Source organism: Chiloscyllium punctatum, chromosome 25 (assembly GCF_047496795.1).
Source record: "Chiloscyllium punctatum isolate Juve2018m chromosome 25, sChiPun1.3, whole genome shotgun sequence".
Classification (NCBI taxonomy): domain Eukaryota; kingdom Metazoa; phylum Chordata; class Chondrichthyes; order Orectolobiformes; family Hemiscylliidae; genus Chiloscyllium; species Chiloscyllium punctatum.
In genome coordinates this window covers 34,748,591-34,772,391 of record NC_092763.1, presented here as the reverse complement: position 1 = coordinate 34,772,391, position 23,801 = coordinate 34,748,591, and the positions used below count along the sequence as shown (strand labels likewise).

General features: G+C 41.2%; 1 protein-coding gene across 1 annotated transcript in view; it reads right to left on the bottom strand.

Annotated features, from left to right (window-relative positions):
* The window catches only part of LOC140495843 (uncharacterized), a 34,747-nt gene that overhangs the window by 6,177 nt on the left and 4,769 nt on the right, over nucleotides 1-23,801 (bottom strand). Inside the window, exons 2-4 of the mRNA XM_072595006.1 lie at nucleotides 15,501-15,659; nucleotides 11,560-11,688; nucleotides 10,388-10,525 (exon numbers count right to left, since the gene is read on the bottom strand). Of these exons, the coding sequence (XP_072451107.1) occupies nucleotides 10,388-10,525; nucleotides 11,560-11,688; nucleotides 15,501-15,659 (426 nt within the window). The remainder of the gene's footprint in view (nucleotides 1-10,387; nucleotides 10,526-11,559; nucleotides 11,689-15,500; nucleotides 15,660-23,801) is intronic.

Sequence of the window (23,801 nt, the reverse complement as noted above, 5' to 3'; positions counted from 1 at the left end):
ATATTTGAGTAGTTTGCTTTAACAACTGTGATTTCAATCTTGTTGATGATAAACGGTCCTGAGATATGGTTCCTTATCCTTGTCCTCATTCTTTCGTTTGCTTAAAAAGGAAGTATTGTGTCAAGGACTTCATCTATTAACATAATGATATGGTTTCTTTAGAATCTACTGTCTTAGCCATTTTGAACACGTTGCAAGCTGCAAAGTTAGCACTTTTCAATGAGAAACTGGCATGTACATGGAGCAGAAAAGCTTTCCCCACTCAATGATCTTTATCGTAACACCACCTACGAGTTTTGGTTTGCTATCCCTCACTGTTAAAAATTCTGTCACTCTCAAGTTTAAAAATTATTAAACAATCTGCTGTATTTTTTTGTGGAAGAAAGTTCCATATTTTTGCAGTGTTTTCTAACTTCACTCCCAAATGACCAGACTCAAAGTTTTTGACCCTTTGTCTCAGACTCTCCTATGAACCTTACTTTAAAATTCCTAAATCCACCAAAAACATTTTTATACAGCACATTTTGCATAATAAAATGCCCCAATCCACTTGTTCAAGTGTTTTTTTTTAAAAGTGACACACTAAGCCCTATAAGGAGATACACCAATTGACCAAAGGCTTTGTTAAACAAAGGAACAGCTTAAAGTATGAAAGACATGAAGAGGCATTTCAGGGAGGAACTCAGGGCAGCTAAGGACCTTGGCAGCTGAAGCATGGCAGCACTGCGGAATGATTAACATTGAAAGTGCTCATATGAGGCCAGCATGCCTTGCATGTATGAGACAGGGGGGAAGAGAGTGGCCTTGGGAGAATTTGAAAGCATGGATGATAATTTTAAAATATTGGCATTGCCTAGCTGGGAATAAATGTAAATTACCAAGCAAAGGAAAGATGGATGAACAGAACTTGGCATGTACTGCATTAGTGGTGCTGGAAGAGCACAGCAGTTCAGGCAGCATCCAACGAGCAGCGAAATCGATGTTTCGGGCAAAAGCCCGATTCCTGATGAAGGGCTTTTGCCCGAAACGTCGATTTCGCTTCTCGTTGGATGCTGCCTGAACTGCTGTGCTCTTCCAGCACCACTAACCCAGTATTTGCTTTCCAGCATCTGCAGTCATTGTTTTTACCTCTTAGAACTTGGCATGTGTTAAGACATAGAAAGCAGAGTTTTAAATGGCATCCAGTTTGCAATAGGTAGAATTAGGGAGACAAACCAGGAGTGTGTCAGAATAGCCAAGTCTAAAAGTAACAAAGTCATAATTGGGCATTTCAACTGTAGAAAAGGCAAGGACATGGAGTTGAGCAATATTAGAAAAGTGGAATTGGGCAATTGAGTTAAAGGGATATGTAGTAGAAAGCTCACCTGAGGGTGAAACAAGACACTAAGGTTTGAACAGTTTTCTTCAGCCTCAGAAAAATACCAGAGAAAAGGTGAAGCTGGTAGCAGTTAGTGATAGAAGCACATGGCCCAGATAGCAGATTACCATCAGAATAGACTTGATGAATGGTAATACTCCAAAATTACTTATTTACCTACAAGCGATTATTTACACCAAAATTACAGTCTATAGAGTCATAGAGGTCTATAGCATGGAAAAAGGCCTTTCAGCCCAACTTGCCCACGCTATCCAGTTTTCACAATTAAACTAGTCCCATTTGCCTGCATATCTATCCCATTCATGTACCTGTCTGAAAAATATAAAAATCAGTTTAATTAGTGCTAGGCCCAGCTGGACTTGTTGGAGTGGAAAGGGAGCGAGCAGGTGGGCTCCAGCATGGGCACTTCATTGGGAGTAGTTGAAGGCGTTGTTTCCAGCAGGGTGGGGACTGAGTCAGAATGTGGGTTTTTAAGGGGACAGCAGTAAAGATGGTGTAGCAGGTGTCACTTAGAGGCTGCAGAATATGACCAGAGATATAAAGTATTATGGACCAGGCCAGATGCCCTCAAAATGGATGGAGCAGTTTTTGTCAGGTGTGTCTAGGAAGGGTTCCTGATGCAATATGTAGATAGGCTGACTGGAGCGGAGGCCATATTAGATTTGGTGCTTGGCAATGAACCATGCCAGGTGTCAGATCTTCTGGGAAAGCATTTCGGTAATAGTGATCACAACTCGACCTCTACTATACCTATGGAGAAGGACGGGAGCAGATGCTATGGGAAAGTATTTAATTGGGGGAGGGGGAATTACAATGCTATTAGACAGAAACTGGGGTGCATAAATTGGGAACATGTTCTTAAGGAAATGCACAACAGAATTGTGGAGGTTGTTTAGGAATCACCTGCTAATAGTGCTGGACAGGTTTGTCCCACTGAGGCAAGGAAGGGATTGGTTGGTTGAAAGAACCTTGGGTGACAAGTGTTATGAAACATGTAGTCAAGAGGAAGAAGGAAGCTTACCTAGGATTGAGGAGACAAGGATCAGGTAGGGCTTTCAAGGGTTACAAGGTAGCCAGGAAGGAACTGAAGAATGGACTTAGGAGAGCTAGAAGGGGACATGAAAAAGCTTTGGCAGGTAGGATTAAAGAAAACCCTAAGATGTTCTACACTTATGTGAGGAACAAGAGGATGACCAGACTGAGGGTAGGGCCGATCAGGGAAAGTACAGGGAAATTGTGCCTGGAGGAAGAAGGGGAGGTCCACAATGAATACTTTGCTTTAGTATTCACTACTGAGAGGCACCTTGACGTTTGTGAGGACAGCGTGAAACAGACTGATATGCTAGAACAGATTGATGTTAGGAAGGAGGGTGTGCTGAAACCTTTGAAAATGATAAGGATAGATAAATCCCCTGGGCAGGATGGGATATACTCTAGGTTACTATCGGAAAGAAGGGAAGAGATTGGGCGGCACGGTGGCACAGTGGTTAGCACTGCTGCCTCACAGCGCCAGAGACCCAGGTTCAATTCCCGCCTCAGGCGACTGACTGTGTGGAGTTTGCACGTTCTCCCCGTGTCTGTGTGGGTTTCCTCCGGGTGCTCTGGTTTCCTCCCACACTCCAAAGATGTGCAGGTCAGGTGAATTGGCCATGCTAAATTGCCCGTAGTGTTAGGTAAGGGGTAGATGTAGATGTAGGGGTATGGGCGGGGCGGTGTGGACTTGTTGGGCCGAAGGGCCTGTTTCCACACTGTAAGTAATCTAAGTAAATCTAAGATTGCCGAGTCTTTGGCGATGATCTTTGTGTCCTCCCTGTCAACTGATATAGTACCACATGTTTGGAGGGTGGCAAATGTTATTCCCTTGCTCAAGATAGTGAATAGGACAATCCTGGGAATTACAGACCAGTCAGTCTTGTGTTAGTGGTAGGCAAAGTATTGGAGAGGATTCTGAGAGACAGGATTTACGATTACTTGGAAAACCATCGTTTGATTAGAGGCAGTCAGTATGGCTTTGAGAGGGACAGGTCATGCCTCACACACCTTATTGAATTCTTTGAGGATGTGACAAAATCACGTTGAAGGAGGTAGAGCAGTGGACGTCGTGTACATGGATTTCAGCAAGGTGTTTGATAAGGTTTCCCGTGGTACGCTCGTTCAGAAATAAGGAGGCATGGGATACAGGGAAACTGGTCTGTCTGGATACAGAATTGGCTGGCCCATAGAAGACAGAGGGTGGTGATAGATGGAAATTTTCAGCCTGGAGCTCGGTAACCAGTAGTGTTCCACAGGGATCGGTTCTGGGATTTCTGCTCTTTATGACTTTTATAGATGACTTGGATGAGGAAGTGGAAGGGTGGCTTGGTAAGTTTCCTGATGACATGAAGGTTAGTGGAGTTGTGGACGGTGTGGAGGGCTGTTGTGGGTTGCAATGAGACATTGACATGATGCAGAACTGGGCTGATAAATGGCAGATGGAGTTCAATGTGAAGAAATGTGAAAAGTCATTCACTTTGGAAGGTCGAATTTGAATAAAAAATCCAGGGCTAAAGGCAGCATTCTTGGCAGCATGGAGGATCAGAGGAATCTTGGGGTCCATGTCCATAAATCCTGACAAGTTGCCACCCCAGGTTGACAGGGTTGTTAAGAAGGTTGTTAAGTATGTTGACTTTCATTAGCAGGGGGATTGAGTTTAAGCACTGCGAGGTTATCTCCGTCCAAGGCCTCAGAGGATCCTTCCACATCTGGCAGAGATTTTCCTGCACATCCAAAAACTTCACTTGCTGTGTACATTGCTCTCGATGTGGTCTCCTGTACACTGTGAAGACAGGATGCCAACTCATGGAACGTTTCAGGGAACATCTCTGGGATACATGCAGTAAACAACACCACCGCTCTATTGCAGACCACTTCAACTCCCCCTCCCACTCCACCAAGAACATGCAAATCCTGGGCCGCCTCCACCACCAAATTCAAGCCACCTGACATCTGGAGGAAGAATGCCTCACCTTCTACCATGAGACCTTCCAACTACACAGCATCAACATCAACTTCAGCAGTTTCCTCTTCTCCCCTCCCCCATCTCATCCCAGATCCAACCCTCCAACTCAGCACAGTCTTCTTGAACTGTCCTATCTATCCAACTTCCTTCCCACCTATCCCCTCCGACCTATCACCATCACCCTCCACCTGCATCTACCTATTGCCTTCCCAGCTACATTCCCCCCAGCTCTACCCCAACCCTCCCATTTATCTCTCAGCGTGCTTCTGCTACCACCACAAAATTCTTGATGAAAGGCTTATGCCCGAAACATCAACTCTCCTGCTCCTCTCATCCTGCCTGACCTGTTGTGCTCTTCCAGTGCCACAGTTATCAACCCTGACTTTTCTAGGTGGTTTGAGCAGCTGTACAGTGAATATTCCAGGAGTGATGCAGCTGGTCAAAATCCCTCTGTTTTAAACAAAACAGAATTTATTTACAGAGTACCAAATGAAACACAAACAAAAAAAAAACAAAATACACAATAACAACCTAGCTGAAAGCCCAATGGACTCTATTGCAACTTAGCTGAAAATGTGTTGCTGGAAAAGCGCAGGTCAGACAGCATCCAAGGAGCAGGAGAATCGACGTTTTGGGCATAAGCCCTTCTTCAGGAATCCTTGGATGCTGCCTGACCTGCGCTTTTCCAGCAACACATTTTCAGCTCTGATCTCCAGCATCTGCAGTCCTCACTTTCTCCTCTATTGCAACTTAGTCATGCTATTCCAAATATCTGCAACATCCCAATAAACACCCCTTTGGCAATAAAGTTAAAAATTAAACATAGGTTCTTAAAGGAGAGATGTCAAAGAGAGACAGGATCAGCATGGAACTTTTTCTTTGACCAGCAACCTCAAAAAAAAACTGATTGCTTGCTAAAACAAAACAAAACCAGAGAAATGTGTCAAAAGATGTGGTGCTAGAAACGCACAGCCAGTCAGGCAGCATCTGAGGATCAGGAGAGTCAACGTTTTGAGCATAAGCTCTTCATGAGGAATGTCTAATCTCCAGTATCTGCAGTCCTCACTTTCTCCAAACCAGAGAAAAGCTGAGCTGGGAGAACTGGCCACTCACATTTCATTGTTCAAGCTCATGTCTCATGAACTTGATTGAGTTTTTTTGAAGAAGTAACAAAGAGGAATGATGAGCACAATGCGGTAGACGTGATCCATATGGACTTCAGTAATGCATTTGGCAAGGTTCCCCATGGTAGACTGGTCAGCAACATTAGATTTCATGGAATACAGGGAGAACTAGCCATTTGTATGCAGGACTGGCTCGAAGGTAGAAGACAGAGGGTGGTGGTAGAGTGGATTTCAGACTGGAGGCCTGTAACTAATGGAGTGCCACAAGGATCGGTGCTGGGTCCACCTCTTTTAGTCATTTACATAAATGATTTGGATGTGAATATAGGAGGTATAGTTAGTAAGTTTGCAGATGACACCAAAATTGGAGGTGTAGTGGATAGTGAAGAAGATCACCAAGGACTACAAGGGGTCTTGATGAGATGGGCCAATGGGCTGATGAGTGGCAGATGGAGTTTAATTTAGATAAATGTGAAGTGCTGCATTTTAGAGAAGCAAATCAGAGTAGGATAGGTACACTTAAATGAGAAGGCCCTGGGGAGTGTTGCTGAAGAAAGAGACCTTGGAGTGCAGGTTCATAGTTCATTCAAAGTGGAGTCGCAGGTAGATAGGATAGTGAAGGCGGTGTTTGGTATGCTTTCTTTTATTGGACAGAGCATTGAGTACAGGAGTTGGGAGGTCATGTTGGGGCTGTACACGTCATTGGTTAGCCCACTTTTGGATCATTGTGTGCAATTCTGGCCTCCTTCATATCAGAAGGATGAAAGGTTTCAGAAAAGATTTACAAGCAAATTGCCAGGGTTAGAGGATTTGAGCTGCAGGAAGAGGCTGAATAGGCTGGGGCCATTTTCCCTGGAGCATCGGGAGGGTGAAGGGTGACAAGGAGCATGGATAGGGTAAATAGACAGGGTCATTTCTCTGTGTTGGGGGGGGGGGGGGGGGGTCCAGAACTAGAGGGCATAGGTTTACAGTGAGAGGGGAAAAACTTAAAAGGGACCTAAGGAGCAACTTTTTCATGCAGAGGGTGGTTCATGTATGTTATAAGCTGCCAGAGAAAGTGACGGAGGCTGGTACAATTACAACATGTAAAAGGCATCTGGATGCGTATGTGAATAGGAAGGGTTTAGAGGGATATGGGCCAAGTTCTGGAAAATAAGACTAGATTAGGTTCGGATATCTGGTCAGCATGATTGGGTTGGACTGAAGGGTCCATTTCCGTGCTGTACATCTCTTTGACTCTCAGTGCTTTTTTAAAAAAAACTTAAAAGGTGTTGAAGGAATGAACAAGAGGGAAAATTAGATGACCTAAACCTCATCAATCTACCTCTAGCAGATACACCTGTCCATGACAATATCAGTAGGAATGAGCACACCACAGACCTTGAGGAGATCAAGTCCTGTCTTCACACTGAGGATATCTTCCATTGTGCTTTCTGGCATAATCACTCTGTTAAACGAGATTGATTTGAACACAACTAGCAATCAAGACGAAGAATCCATGAGGAACCATGGGCCATCAACAGAACTATACTCAAACGCAACTACAACCACATGGCTCAGCATATCCCCCACTCCACCTTTATCATTCAGCCATGGAATAAATCCTGGTGCAATGAGATGCATGAGTGCATGCTAGGAGGAGGTCCACACATACCTAACAGTTCAACCCAGTGAATCTGCGGCACAGAATTACATGTCTATCAAACAGCATAAGCAACCAGAGATAGACGATAAGCAATACTACAACTTACTGATCTAAGCTCAGCAATCCTCCCACATTCAGTCATGAATGGGTTTGGACAATTAAACAACAAGTAGAACAGGAGGGTCCACAAATATCACTATATTCAATTTCTTTGGGGGGGGGGGCGGGGGTGGGGGGTGGCGATAAAGATGGCCTAGCACTTCAGTGCAAAAACCAAGGCTGAAGTAACCACAACAATTTGCAGTCAAACGGTCAAGTGGATGTTACATCTTGGCTTTCCTCTAGGGGATCCCAGCATCATAGGTGCCAGTCTTCAGTCAATTTGAGTCACTCCATGTGATATTAAAAAATACCTGAAGGCAAACATTACTGCAAAGTCTCAGACCCCTAACAGCGTTTCAGTAACAGTATGGAAGATGTGCTCCAGGACCAGCCATATCCCAAGCCATACTGTTCCAGTACAACCACAATAGTGGCATTTACTTAATGTGGAAAATTGCCCATGTATCTGTGGCATCAAGGACCCCTTAGCAAAACTGGAGTTGGGGGGCGGGGGGAGCTCCTCCCTACCCCTCACGGTTGAAGTCATACCTGACATAAGGAAAGATGGTTGTAGTTGTTAAAGATCAGTCTTCACAGTTCAAAGACATCTCTGCAAGTGTTCTGCAGGGTAGTGTCCTAGACTCAGTCATCTCCAGCTTTTTCATCAATGACATTCCCTCCATCAAAACCAGTTGTGATACCCCATATAGAGAAGTTGTCCATGTCCAATTGCATCAATACCTGGGTAATATTCAAGCTTGGGCTGACAAGAGCAGAGTCAAATTAATGCTGTACTAGTGCCAGGCAATGACCATCTCCAAAAGAGAGAATCGAACCCTCATCCCTTGAATTTCAACGGCTTTATAATAATTGAATCCCCAACATCAACAACCTGGGGTGCATCATTGATCAGAAATTGAATGGAATGCAGAAGCAAATTGTTACTAATGCTGGAATCTGTACTGAAAACAAAAAATAAATGCTGGAAATCACAGTGGGTCAGCCAGCATCCATGGAGACAGAGAAAGATAATGTTTCAAGTCTAGATAACTCTTCATCACAGCTGGCATCTACACTCAAAATGCTAGCTTTCTGGGACCCCATGTATGCTGCCTTACCTGCTTCAATAGCATGCTGGCCTTCATAACAAGAGGAATTGAGTATAGAAGCAAAGAGGTGCTTCTGCAGCTGTACAGGGCCCTGATGAGACCACACCTGAAGTACTGTGTGCAGTTCTGGTCTCCAAATTTGAGGAAAGACATTCTGGCTGTTGAGGGAGTGCAGCATAGGTTCATGAGGTCAATTCCTGGAATGGTGGGATTACCTTACACGGAAAGACTGAAGCGACTGGGCTTGTATACCCTTGAGTTTAGACGACTGAGAGGGGATCTGATTGAGACATATAAGATTATGAAAGGATTAGACACTCTGGCAGCAGGAAACATGTTTCCGCTGATGGGTGAGTGCCGAACCAGAGGACACAGCTTAAAAATACAGGGTAGACCATTTAGGACAGAGATGAGGAGAAACTTCTTCACCCAGAGAGTGGTGGCTGTGTGGAATGCTCTGCCCCAGAGGGCAGTGGAAGCCCAGTCTCTGGATTCATTGAAGAAAAGAGTTGGATAGAGCTCTCAAAGATAGTGGAATCAAGGGTTATGGAGATAAAGCAGGAAGAGGATACTGATTAGGAATGATCAGCCATGATCATATTGAATGGCGGTGCAGGCTCGAAGGGCTGAATGGCCTACTCCTGCACCTATTGTCTATTGTCTATTCTATTGTCTAATTTCCAGTCTTTTTTTGTTTTCAGAAATTGAACTGAACTCGCTACACAAATTCTGTGACAACAACAGCAGGTCTGAGACTAAGAATCCAACTAACTCACCTCCTAACTCCCAAAAGCCAATCCACAATTTACAAGGCACAAGTCAGGAGTGTGATGGAATACTCCTCACTCTCCTGGATCAGCCCAGTTCAAACAATACTCAAGAAACTTGACACCAACTAAGACAAAGCAGCCTATTTGGCTAGTATTTCATCCTCAAACATTCACTCACTTCACCACCAACACTCAGTTACATAATTGTGTAATCTGTACAAGATGCACTGCAGATATTCATCATGGCTCCTTGCACAGCACCTTCCAAATCCATGACTACCATCTGGAACAGTACTATGGGTGTATCTACACCTCGGACAGCATCACAAATGAAGCTACACCAAACAAACTGCAGCAATTCAAGAAGACAGTTGACTACTTTTTCAGGGTATCAAGAGATAGGCAATAAATCCTGGCTCAACTAGTGAAGCCCACAATCCTTGAACTAATTAAAAACAAAAACTAAGCTACACAGATCTGGTTAGATTCTAATTCTTAATGTTAAGTTACTTTTATTCTGTACTCCAGGCAACAAAAAAAAACAATTTTATGTAATTGCTCATACTCTTGGAACATTCTCTTCAATCTACACTGTATTCCTATCAGGACTAATTCTTTTGTTGCCCTGAACTGTAGATATTATTTCAAATATAGACTAAACAGAACTTTGAATAACTGTGGCACATTATATTCAAACTTCCAATTATAAAGACTAATATTTCGTTCAACTCTGTTTTCTTGTATAAAGTTGTGGAAATATTTACAAAACCTATATAACTAAAACTAAAATAACTATAGAACAAATCAGAATGGTAGCTCAAGAGGAAAACTGCAAATGCTGGAAATCCAGAATGTAAAATTAACTTAATGGAAATGCTCAGCAGATCTAAGTAGCATCTGCAAACATAGAGCTTTAATCTGTTGCATTTAGCCATCTTTCAGGTGAAGCTTTAGACCTCGATACACTTGCTTATTCAGCTGCATGTAAAAGATCATGTGGCACTTCCTTAAAAATAGTATGGATTCTCTATATGTACTGATTATCATTCTTGCTAATCAACAAATGGATCAATAAATTATTTATCTAGGTTGTTTTTTGTGAGGCCTGCAATGTGCAAATTGGTTGGTACTTTTACCCACATAAAAAGTGATTGCCCTCAAAAAATAATGAATTGATTGTAAACACTTTGAGGCAAGGGGGTTGTGCAATGCACTAAATAAATGTGCGCTCTTTCTTTTACCGATCACATAACACATTCACCTGCAATTCTTCGTCCGTGAGGTTTTCTCCAAGTTCTTTTGCTACACGTTTCAGATTTTTGAATGAGATTCGCCCAGTTTCATCATCATCAAACAGTCTAAAGGCTTTCAAAATTTCCTCCTTTGTATCTTTCTCAGCCTGAGAAAAACAACCAAATACAGACATTCAGTTTCCAATTTTATAAAATATTTTTTTAGAATTCCATGCATCAAATAAGCTTTTTAAGCATTGTAATGTCATACAAAGGAGAAATATGACAAGATGCTGTTAAACATGGGGATAGCAGTCAACAAATTCAAGCCTTGCAACACCTCTAAATATTGCAGATATTTTGTTTCTTTATAAAAGAAGATTAACAGTGGGTGCATACCAAACCCTATACAATTGACATTTGTTTTTATTTATATAGAATGGCCCATAATTTGAACATGGCAATGACAGTGAAATGGAGTTAATTATCTATCATGTAGACTTCTTTCCACAATTCATTCTGCTACAATTTTGTGTTTATTTCTTTAAGATATGTGGAGGTCACTGGCTAGGCATGTGTTCATTGTTCAAATGGTGGTGGTAGGATATCAATGAACTGTGACAGTCTGTGAGGTGTAGGTGCAGCATAGTGTTATTAGGTTTGACTCAAACAAAGTGTAAAAGCTCCAAGTCAGAATGACACATAACTTGAGGGAGAACCTCTAAGTGGAGGTATTCCCATGCATCTGCTATCCTGGTTTGTGTGGTAAAAGTTGCAGATTTGGAAGGTGTTGTTGAAGAAGCCCTGATGAATTGTGGCAGTGTACTGCTACCATTGTGTCCGTAGTGGAGGGAGTGAACGTTTAAAGTGGTGAAGAGTGCAAATCAACCTGCTTTGCCCTGGATGGTATTGAGCTTGTGAATGTTATTGGAACTGTACTCATCCAAGCAAGTGGAGGATCTTCCATCATACTCTTAACTTGAGTCTTGTAGATGAAGAAGACATTAGGCAGGCAGGGGTTAATTAATAAGTAATTTATAGAAAGTAAAGAAGTAGAGAGTTGGGAAGAAATTGGAGAGTTTGGAGGTTTTCAGCATAAAGTGCTACAGCAAAACCCACTTCTATAGACCAAATATTTAGCCCCTTTAATTATAACTTAAAAAAAGAGACAAATGCAACATTTGAGATTTTTTTACATTACCATTTTGTGTGTGATGACTGCCAAAAATTCATTAAAGTCTATTTTCCCAGTGCCTTCCTTATCAATTTCTGCAATCATTTTCTTTATTTCTTCTTTCTTGGGTTCAAATCCCAAAGCTCTCATTGCAACCTGAAGAAAAAATGAAGCACACAGGTTATCGTCATTTAAAGGTAGGATTGTATTTCTGAAAATTGTGATTTTAGGTGAAAAACATTCAAATGAAGCACTGACTGTTAAAACTGAATACGGTGCCATAGTACAGTGTAAAAAAAAGTAAACCTATACCCTTCACGATTAAATACAGTTTCACCTGCATTTAAAGTTTTTAAATTCTTACATTAGTAACTAACTGAAAATACATGTAAAAATTCAGAAGGAAATAGTGTTCTACAGTGCTGTTAGATTGACCAGGTCCATCTACTGGCAGAAGTTGGTCAGTGCAGTTAGACGCCAAAGACGACATGCACTGACTGACTAATTCCACTAGAATGAACCCAAGAACCCGGTTCAAATTCAAATGCAGTTATGTACTGATTTGGAATTGTGACAGATGCTGACAATGCATGCAAAGGATGCTAAAACAAAAATGCCAACACAAAATGGAAAAAAAAGACTCCAAAGAACAAATGACATTGAAACAAAATAACAGGACATTAAATTAGGACAACGTGCACATGTCGTGGTCAACGTTATGCTGAAAAACGTTGACTTGTGGATGACCTCCATACATGCACACACATTCAGTCAAATGATCCACCATTGTTAGGAAATTGATCTAAACGGTACGTGATTCATTTGCATAGGTAAAGAACAGATGTAATGCAGCTGAACCCATACAACAAATATAATATGATTTATTCAGTTTGACATTCTTCTGCACTTGCAAAAATTACCACAGGTAGGAAATGTTCATGTGTAAATTAACATTTGGACAGAGGAAGGAAGCAAATTCAAAACCTTGCAAAAGCTATTCAGTATTCACAATACAGTTCAGCCCAAAAGATTCATGCTGGTGTCTTACTCTCTAGAAAAGCTTTTTCATTTAGCCTACTCAACATTTTGTAAATGTTTTCTCTTGTGCCCATATCACTTTCACTTGATTTATAAGTTTTGCAGGTGCAACATAATACTGATATTCACTTATCGTCAGCAACAATTTGAGGAATGTTTGGGCAGTACTTCAGACAAAAGAAGAGTACTGCAGACAGTACTAGGACCAAGGCACTAATTTAAGAACCAGAATCTCAAAGTCATAATCTCGAAGTTAATCCAAAACTAGCATTTTAAACTTGAGTGAAGGGCAAGCATGAGGATATGAAAGCAAAACTAGTTACCATGAACTTGCAAAAAAAAGGCTAAGGAACACGTCAGTAGATATGTTGTTGTACACATTTAGGGGGATACTTCAGTATACACAGAATATTATATCCCAATGAGAAAGAAAACTTCTAAAGGGAATGCCATCATTGTGGTTAATTCAACAAGTTAAAAATAGTGTGAAAGAAAATCTGTGCTGTATAACTCCATGACTCTATAAAAAGCATGTCATTGTGCAAACATGAGAACATGAGAAATAGGAACAGGAATAGGCAATCTGGCCCATCGAGCCTGCTCCACTAATCAATACGTTCATGGCTTTTCAGGGATTCGGCTCCATTTATCCACCCATTCACCATAACCCTTAATTGCTTTATTGTTCAAAAATCTATCTTTGCCTTAAAAACATTCAACAAGGTAGCCTCAACTACTTCACTGGGCAGGGAATTCCACAGATTTACAGCCCTTTTGTGTGAATAAGTTTCTTTTCAACAAAGTCCTAAACCTGCTCCCCCTTATTTTGAGGCCATTCCCCCTAGTTCTAGTTTCACCCACCAGTGGAAAAAACCTCTCTGCTTCTATTTCCTTCATAATTTTATGTTTCTATAAGATCCCCCTTCATCCTTCTAAATTCCAATGAATTTAGTCTCAGTCTACTCAAACTCTCCTCATATGCCAACCTTCACAATAACAGGATCAATCTAATGAACCGTCTGTGCAGCCTCCAGTGCCAGTACATTCTGTCTCAACTAAGGAGACCAAAACTGCACATTGTACTCCAAAGGTGGACAGCAGGTCAGAACATTAGACAGAGTACTAGAAAATAGCAAAGATTGACTAAATATTAATGAGAAAAAAATAGAATACAGAGAAAGTTGGCTCGAAATATAAAAACAGATTATTTTCAAAATACGTTTACAAAGTGAGCATTGGTCCAATAGAATGTGAATCTAGAAAATGGTCATGGCTGCTAGACCTACCAGTAAGAGTGAAAAAACATACTTGACCAAATCCTCACTAGTAGGAGATGTATGTCTCTATGGCAGTATCAATAGGAGTGACCACCACACTTTCCTTGTGGAGATCATGTTCCAGCTTCGTTCAAGATAACCTCCATCTGGATATTCCATTGTCTGGTACTATCACGCTGCTAAATGGAATAGCTTTTGAATAGACCTAGCAACTCTAGACTGGGTATCCATGAGACATTCTGACTCTTCAGCAACTGATATGTATTGACCACAATGTGCAATGTCATGGTTTGGCTCATTACCAATGGAAGATGGTTGTGAGGTCAGTCATCTCAGCTCCAGTGTGTCCCTGAATAATTTTTTTCAGGGAATGTCCTAGGCCCAGCCATCGTCATTGCTTCATTAATGTCCTTCTCCATCATAATGTCAGAAGAGGATTTTTGCTAATTGCACAATTTGTGACTCTAATACTAAAGCAATCCATACCCAAATGCACCAAGGTGTGAGTATTATCTAAATTTGGGCTGACAAGTAGCAAGTATCGGCACGGTGGCTCAGTGGTTAGCACTGCTGCCTCACAGCACCAGGGTCCCAGGTTCAATTCCAGCCTTAGGCGACTGTGCAAACTCCACGCACACATTGTCCTAGTGTCTGTGTGGGTTTCCTCTCAGTCCAAAGATGTGCAGGTTTGGTGAATTGGCCATGCTAAATTGCCCATAATGTTAGGTGCCTTAGTCAGAGGGAAATGGGTCTGGGTGGGTTACCCTTCGGAAGAGCGGAGTGGACTGGTTGGGCCGCAGGGCCTGTTTCCATACTGTAGGGAATCTAATGAAATAAAATAAGGAGACTGCACATGAAATGAGCAGATATTTTACATCAGCCTTCTTTGTAGAAGATGTAGGTAATATCCCAAAAATAGCTGTAAATCTGAAAAAGGAGAAAAGTAACACCAAAAAACTTTAATTATCAGAGAAATGGTACTGAATGAACTGTTGCAATAGCTGTCTGACAAGTCCTTGGGTCCTGATGAACTTCATCCTAGGATCCTAGAAGACGAGGCTGGTGAGATAGTTGATGCATTGGCTTCAATTTTCCAAAATTCCTTAGATTCAAGAAGTACTCTTGTAAGATTTAAAAGAGTACAAATACAACTCTTTTATTAAAATAAGGGAGACAGAAAACAGAACAACATAGGTGAGTTAACTTAACATCTCTTGAGGAAAATGCTAGAAGCTGTTATTAAAGACCTTATTGCAGGGCATATAGAAAATTTCTAGGTGATCAGGTAGTGTCAACATATCTTTGTAAAAGGAATTTCCAAATTTAACCAATTTATTGGAATTCTTTAAGGAACTAACTTATGCTGTAGAGAAAGGGAGGCCAATGGATAAAACATATTTAGATTTCTAGAATGCATTTGATAAAGTGTCACATTAAAATTTGTTGTGGGAAATAAAACTCATGGCATAGGAGGTAGCATTTTAGCATGGATAAGAGATTGGCGAAGAAACATAACCAGAACAGTGTAAAAAGTTATTAGGGGTAGTAGGCACATGGAGTAGTCACGTCAGCAGTGATCTTATTGAGCAGCATAGCAGACTCGAGGGGCAGTGTGAAAAACTCCTGATTCCAATTTGAATGTCTAACTCATACCTTTAATTCTTTGGCATCAATAGATCCAGCACCGTCTGTGTCAAATAGGTCAAATGCTTCTCGTATTTCCTGTTTTTGTTCTTCAGTGATTTCTGGTTTTGGTCCAGGTTTCTTCCTTTGTACTGTTGTACTCAAAGGTGTCTTTTTATAGGCAGAGGTCTGTAACATTGCAAATAATCATTTGTTTTCAAATTAGAAAGGATCCTGTGTATCCCGTCAATATCTTTTGACTGGAAGCATACTTCTTTGTGAATTTCAAAGACTTGCACTTATACAATGCCTTCAATCAAGTGAAATATCCCAAGGCACCACATGAGAAACAAATGGCAAAGTAAAGAGAGAGGGAATTACCGAAAGCACACTGAAATGGTGAGGTTAAACGAGTATCTTAAAAAGGAGAAGCAGAAGTTATGTTAGGAAAGAAAATTCCACAATCTGGGACCCGAATGACTAAAGATGTAATCACCAACTGGTGGTGATGGTAGTGTGAAAGGGGTTGGGGATTGGGGGCGGGGCGATGGAGGGGAAGGCTCAGGGTCAGGGGAATACAAGAGGTAGATTGTTAGGTAGTACTTCATCTGGACTAATATTTTAGTTGCAAAGTTTTGGATGAGTTAAAAATTTTGATGGTGGAAACTGGAAGACAGATAATGTTTCCAATTTAAATAAGTATTATTTAATTGCAATGGAAAAAAAAAAGAGCCAGAAACCTAACTTAGAGTTAAACAGGTCCCTGAAGGTGCAAACTGTCTGATTCAGACCAAACTGGCCATGGAGGGATAGAGTCAGTGGTATAGGTAAGGATTCATGCTCATCTCAGCATTTTAAAATACCTGTGATCATGTGACATGCAGTCAGGTTATCCATATACAATGCTTCTCAAAATATGAGATGTGTGCAGATATACCTGCAATACTTCACAGTCCAGAAGAGACAGGGAGAATTTATAGTTTCTAAGATTGACTTAGAGACTTATATTTGAAGCTGTAATGTTGGATACAATAACTTTGCATACAAATCCTTTTGTATTCTAGAATTCCTTCAAAATATGACAATTTGGGAGCGGGAAATCCTTCCACCAGAAATGGGTAGGGTAGAGTGATTGTTGTTCTGTATATTTCCTCTGAAAGAAATGAGTGTAACAGATCTTGAAACCTTCCATAACCTCCCCAACCTTATCAAATTGCTCTGCCAATTTCAAACCCACACTGCCTCTCAAGATGGTATCTCGTTTCTAGGGTGTGGTTTCATGTGTGCCAGGAACCTTATATCTATTATTCACAAAATGACAGAGTACATAGCTATTTCTTCTGTACGTAATTGCTTTTTTCACAGGCAGGGACTCAAGCAGGAATCCTGCTTCACTTACAACAGTTACCCTCTAGTATCTAGATTGAACAAGATTTTAGCACTTAACCATGTAGCTAAATCAGATCCTTATGATCTCTTTTCCAGCAGGTTAGTTTAGCTAGCAATCAGAGAAATAGAGGGAGGGAGGGTTGGATGATTGAGAGTGGAGGGAATGAGTTGGATATTCCTTCCTAATCCAGGGGATATGAAGACTGTGATGGTTGTGTTATCAGGCTACTCATCCAGGCCTGAACTAATGCTCCAGGGACTTAATTCCAATAGCACCACAGGAGCTGAAGAATTCAATTTTAATTAAATATGAATTAAAAGCTGGTAGTTTAATTCAATAAAATAAAAAATAAAAGATAGTGTTGGTGACGGGGACTATGAAACTACTGGATTATGATAAAAATCCATCAGTTTCACTGATGTCCTTTAAGGAAGGAAATCCAGCATCTTTACTGGTTTGGACTATGCAAAGGTGAAAGGTAAACTAACCATGGTCTTACCGTAAGGTTGCCTCTAATTAGAGAAAGATGACTAGTGATGGTTTAAACTGAGAGTTATCACATCTCAGGCAAAGAGGCTGAGAAGGAGACTCCTTCATAGTAACCTCAGCTGGTGTTGGCATCCATGCTGCTGACATCACTCGGGATTGCAATCAGCATTTAGCCAACTGAGCTAACCGATTTAGAATATGTATGATTCCAGACTTGCAGCAAAATGCTCAATTCAAGTATCCTCTGAAATGGCCTCAGAGGCCTGTGCCTAGCAGTGACTTCCAGAACCAGAGATCAATGTGTCCACACACCAGTTGGTGCAGCTGGGCAGCTGCACAGCTTAAAGAGAACACCGAGACCATCCAGTGTTAACCTAAGCACGGTACACAACAAAGGAATACCTTGAGTCAATCTTGCAAAGTCTAAATCACTAACATATGAGGACTTTTGTCAAAATTGAGAGAACTATCACACAGACTGGTCAAGAATTCAGTGATTTTTCACAGAAATATCAATCAACATCTCATACTCCAATATTATCACTATTTGCCTTCTTCAACAGGAGGATGGTGGCATAGTGACTTAGAATTAGGAGAGAATGGTCCTGAGAGAACACAACATTGATTCTGGATCCCAGAAAATTTCCTGGCACCGCTGATGGGAAATGCTCCATATTACCAAGTACTGTCCTGCCTCAGCTGATAAATCAGTGTTCTTACACTGAACAGCGCTTTGAAGAACCACTGACAGCTGCAGAGTTTAGTATACACTCTGGTGGGGGTCTTAAAAATGTGTCACCAAATGTGTTCCAGCCAGAGGTCACCATGAAGGATTCTCCTTCATGACATCTCCCCTTGCAGAGACTTGGTGACACTCAGGTTAAACCATCAGCAGTCTCTCTCTTTCTGATAGAACAATAGCCTTGTGAGACTATGGTAACTGTCCCAGCTAGGCATGTCCAGAAGGACACAACTGCCAGACTAGGGAGGTGGGAAGATTAATGAGACACAAACATACTCAGCTTCATCCTTCTGTCACAGATAAATCTGTCCATTATAGTATTGGTAGGTATAACCACCACACACTCCATGAGGAAATAAATATTATCTTTCAAGAGGACATACTCTGTATTGTGTTATGTGGCACTGCAATCATTGTAAATAAGATAGATTTGAAACAGATACAGCAGCTCACAGTTGGACATCCACGAGACTTAATGGACCACGAGCAGTAGCAGGGTTGTATTCAACCACAAACTAACTAAGTAGATCCTTCAGTCTATATTATCAGCAAGCAGCAAATAAATGTTGGTCAATGAAGAGTGTACAAGAAAATGCCAAGGTAAGCACTGGTATACAGTATACTCAATAATGAGGTGTGATCCTGGTGAGGCTCCATGCATCCAGAGCAGCAGAAACAATATGATTTGAACACAGCCAAACAATTCTTAAGTCATGTGGGTATAAGAGTAGCTCAGGCACTGGATATTCTTATATTGAGTAACTTGCTTCTTGACTGTTAAAGTCTGTCCATCAGCTATTATTCAATTCTAGAGACTAAAGGTGACAAGGGAAGAGCAGGAGTATGATATCAAGATCCGAGGATCAGTCACGGTCATGTTGAATGGCAGAGAGGACTCAATGATGTTGAATGGTCAACTCCCATTCCTATTTTCTACATTTCTATGTTTCTATCGGCAAAGCACAAATCAGAAGTGTGATGGAATTCAATGGATCCAAACAAAGTTTGACAGCTGTGTCACTTTCAGTTATGAATGATGGTGAGTAATTAAATAATTAATTGGAGGAAGGGATTCAAAGATATCCCTATCCTCACCAAGGAGCCTACCACATCAGCGCAAAAGACAAGAAGTGCCAAGTGGTTTCACATCAGAAGACAGATGGAAATCTGTTCTTCATTAATGCGGGAGATGAAACTAAAGATCTGCTCCATAATGAAGAAAAATTGAAACCAGTGCAAATTGATGTGATTCTACATTCCTCCTGAGGTCCCAGCATCATAGATACCAAGGGGTCTTTAGCCAATTTGATTTAGTCCATGTGAAATCAAGAAATGTCTGAGTCCAGTGCACACAGCAAATGCATCTATGACTCTATGACATTCTGATGAAGAGTCACCAGATTCAAAACGTTAACTTTGTTTTCTCCCAAAAGATGCTACCAAACCTTCTGAGTTTTGCTAGCAATTTCTGTTTTCATTTTTGGAAACAACAAAGACTGTGGGTTTAGATGACATCCAGGCCACTGTGCTCAAGAACAAAATCAGGCTCCCAGTCAAACTATTCCACTCTTATTGTTGGACAGATAGCGGTGTTGCATTATGAAAATTGACTAGGTATGTCATATTCATTAAAAAAAAAGGACAAATCCAATCAGGCCAATTTACCAAGCTGCAACGTGAGTTGAAAGCAGGAGCAGACCTTTTGGCTGTAGCACCAATGTTCTCTGTAAGCTGCAAGCATGCATTTCCCATGATTGGCCACACACTGCATGGTCACATCCAAATAGCCAAGAGAGGAATCCTCACCAGACCTCCTAAGTAGTGTCTTCCCAAGAGCAACATATGGATAGCCAATGAAGGATTCATCTAAATGTCCACCCAGCACCTTTCCGACCCCTTCATATGAATGATGAATGAATCCCAGGATCCTTCACACACCAGAACAGATTCCAGTACTTCTGAACTTGTGACTTAGCCACACAACTGCTTCCAGCTCTAGACAAAACATTAACATTTGTGATTATCAAAGCAGCTAAACCCAATCACCTCCAGTCGGCTATTTGAGTTGAAAGCTGTCAGAACAGGACTGGTAAGTCATGAAGAGTTAACAGTCTTCTCAGCAGTGACCAGGAGGATCAGGCACGAGGTCCAGGAAGGAGGCAGCCACTCCAGAAGGAAGAAAGACATAAGACAAGTAGCAAGTTATATTTCACTTTCATATTTTAAAACTTTGCTTTCTTGAGAAGTTTAAATATGTCCAAATGCAAAGCAAATGAGTCTTCAAAAAAGAAAGAAATCCTGAGCACATTTCACAATGGAATGGCTTTCTGAGGTCATCAAAACTGAAATGTCATCCTCAATATAGAAACAGAATGCATGACTCGGTGACATTTTAACTTATTGTGAAATGTATGATCCAGAGTATAGTGAAAGTTCTCACTGATAATGTCATACATGCAGTAAAGATGAATGCATCCATGCTTGTGCACAAGACATTGATGATCATGTGGCAAAGTAACTGACAGCTTGTGCAGTGAGAATTACACCTTTGAATTTGTGGAGTGTATTGATTTTATTACACAGACAGTTGATTGCGCAAATCACTGTTTCATACATTGCTAGTGGATGAAAGTACGAACATTTTAGTAGAGAAAAAAAATGTTGATTTTATACATCAAGTTTTGACCAGAATCTGAACTTGCTTACAATACTGCCTTTGCAGGAATTTTGAAACTCATTGATTGCAACAATGCCTTGATGTGGTAGCAATCAATCAATTTTACATTCAGTTACCTTGATTTACAGAAGATGGCAAAGTTTACATCAGGCAGAGCCTCTGTTATGCTAGGAAAGAAAAATGGAGTAGTCACAACCTTACAAAATTAACCATTTGTCAGAACAGCACTGTGTTGCTTACAGAGAAAATCTGAGAATTGATGATGTTTGGATAGAGGGGTCAACTTTGCAAAGCTTCTAAGAACGTGTTCTATACAATGTTCAGGGATCAACTGTGAAGAACAGAAAAAAATCTTTAATTTGCCCTAAGTCACAATGTAATACAGTGGCATTTCAACTTCTGAATGATGAGAGGTGGCTGTCAAGATACTTTGCAGTGAGTGCACTAATGGAAAAACCACAATGGCTCAAATGATCACTGCAGAGAGCAAGTGAATAAGTGCAATGATCCAAAAAACCAAATATTGTCTGAAGATGCTGACAAAGCCAAAACATTGCACTGTATTGACAGCTCTGAATGGTATTCTCGTTGAATTGATATCATTGTGCAAATTCTTGCAGAGAAGCTCTTTGGCAACTATTGAAGCATGCAATTTCCTGAGACCTAGATCAGTAAACTGAGAACCCAGAATCTAGGTGAACTAGGAGTGAAGGAGGTCCTGGCTGCTTTCAGTGATGTGTACACTGCTGGAGTCTTTCAATTTATTGAACACTTATGCAACTAATGAAAAGCAGATTTCCAGAAGAAGAAGAATTATGAGAGTGGCATGCATTTGATCATGCTGCAAGAAACCAAGAAAAAAAGATTATGAATTTGGAAAGACAGTATTGTGCAAGATATTGGAACATTCTACTTATAAATCAAAATATTATTTAAAAATGTGGCCACGAAGATACATGAGGAATGGTCTGACCTCAAATTTGTCGTTGTGGAAAATGTCAAGACGGGTTCTATTCAAACATTCAGTGATTTGGTTAGCTATGCTCTAAAGGACATCCAATTTTCTGGACATTTGTGCAACATCTCAGGCATCAAGTGTTGACTGTGAGCATGGATTCATCCTCATGAATTTGATAAGAGCAAATCAAGAAAGAGATTAGAAATAGAAAACTCTGCTGGATTTTCCTGTACATCCACCCACCTTATCTACTGTGTCCTGGCTTTTGATGTAGTCTCCTCTACATTGGGATACGGAAATCCAACTCGCTTCAGGGAACATCTCTGAGACACACGCACCCAACAACCCCACTGCCATGTGGCTGACCACTTCAACTCCCCCTCCCACTCCACGATGGACATGCAAGTCCTGTACCTTCTCCACCGCCAAATCCAAGCCTATGCCTGGAGGAAGAACGCCTCATATTCCGCCTTAGGACCCTTCAACCACACAACATCAACGTAGACTTCATCAGTTTCCAAATTTCCCCTTCCCCTCCAAATTCATCCCAGATCCAACCCTCCAACTTGGCACCGCCCTCTTGACTGTCCCACTTGTCCATCTTCCTCCCCACCAACCTACCACAATCACTCCTCACCTGCATCCACCTATTGCCTTTCCCCCAGCTAACTTTCCCCCAGCCCCACCCCAACCTCCTATTTATTTCTCAGCTTCCCCCGCCCCCCCCAACATTCCTGATGAAAATCTTATGCCCAAAACGTTGACTCTCCTGCTTCTCAGTTGCTGCCTGGCCTGTGTGCTTTTCCAGCACCACACTTTTCGACACTGAGTCTCCAGCATCTGCACTCCTCACTTTCTCCCATTTTAGGTATTAGTCCAGTAAGCCTTTTCTGAACTGTTTCCAATGCATTTAAAAACTGACATGTACTGAGGATCCGAAATGTTGACTCCGATTTCTCTTCATAGATTCTGCCAGACCTGCTGAGCTTTTCCAGCAATTTCAATTTGTGTTTGAAACCAACAGTAGTGCAGATCTGGTCTCACTAATGCCCCGTATAACTGAGGCATATCTGCCTTATTTGTATTCTGTTCCCTTTGCAACAAATGATAAAATTCTATTAGCTTTCCTAATGACTTGCTGTACCTGCACACTATTTTTTGTGCATCATGCACTCGGATTTGCAGTTGTTCTGCATCCTTTCACCAATTAGACAATATGCTTCATTTTTTTATTCTTCCGACCAAAATAGACAATTCCACATTTTCCCACATTCCATTCAATTTGCCAGATCTTTGCCCACTCACTAAACTTAGCTTTATATTTTTGTAGCCTCCTATTTGAACTTCTAGCTTCAATCCTCAATATAGTCTTGGCCTAAAAATAATCAAAGGTGCTGAATTTTAGGGTGAGACGAGAGTGACTGCCCTCCTCATCAAGGCAGCATTTAACCAAGTATGGTATCAATAAGCCATAGTAACATTGAAATTAATGACACAGAGTGTTCTTTTCCCCACATACAAGTCCTGGCTAACAGGCTTGGGCTAATAAGTGGCAAGCATAGTGTCCCTAAACAGTTACTGAGTGATCCAGGTTCAAGTCCCACCTGCTCCAGAGATTTGTAACACCTCTGAATAGGTTAATAAAAGTGGCATGTAAAATTCACATCATACATATGCCCAGGCAATGACTATTTACAACAAGGGAATGTAGCCATTACCCCTTTACATTCAATGGCATTGCCAGTACCAAATTGCCCACCATCAACGTACTGAGGGTACAATTGACCAGAAACTTAACTGGATCCACCATACAAGCCATTTTTCTACAGGAATTGGTCATAGAATATTCTATGCTGAGTAGCTCACCTCATGCTCCCCAAAGCCTATCTATCTATTCTGATCTGAGGGATAGAAATGTCAAAGGGGTGTGGGGAGAGAGTACAATGTTGACAGAGATCAATCATGATAACATTGAGTAGCAGAGCTTGTAGGAGAAGGTTCTGACCCCACTCTCCTTCCCTACTCCTGCTCCTATTTTCTATACTGCAAAGCACTAGTCAGAAATGTGAGGGAAT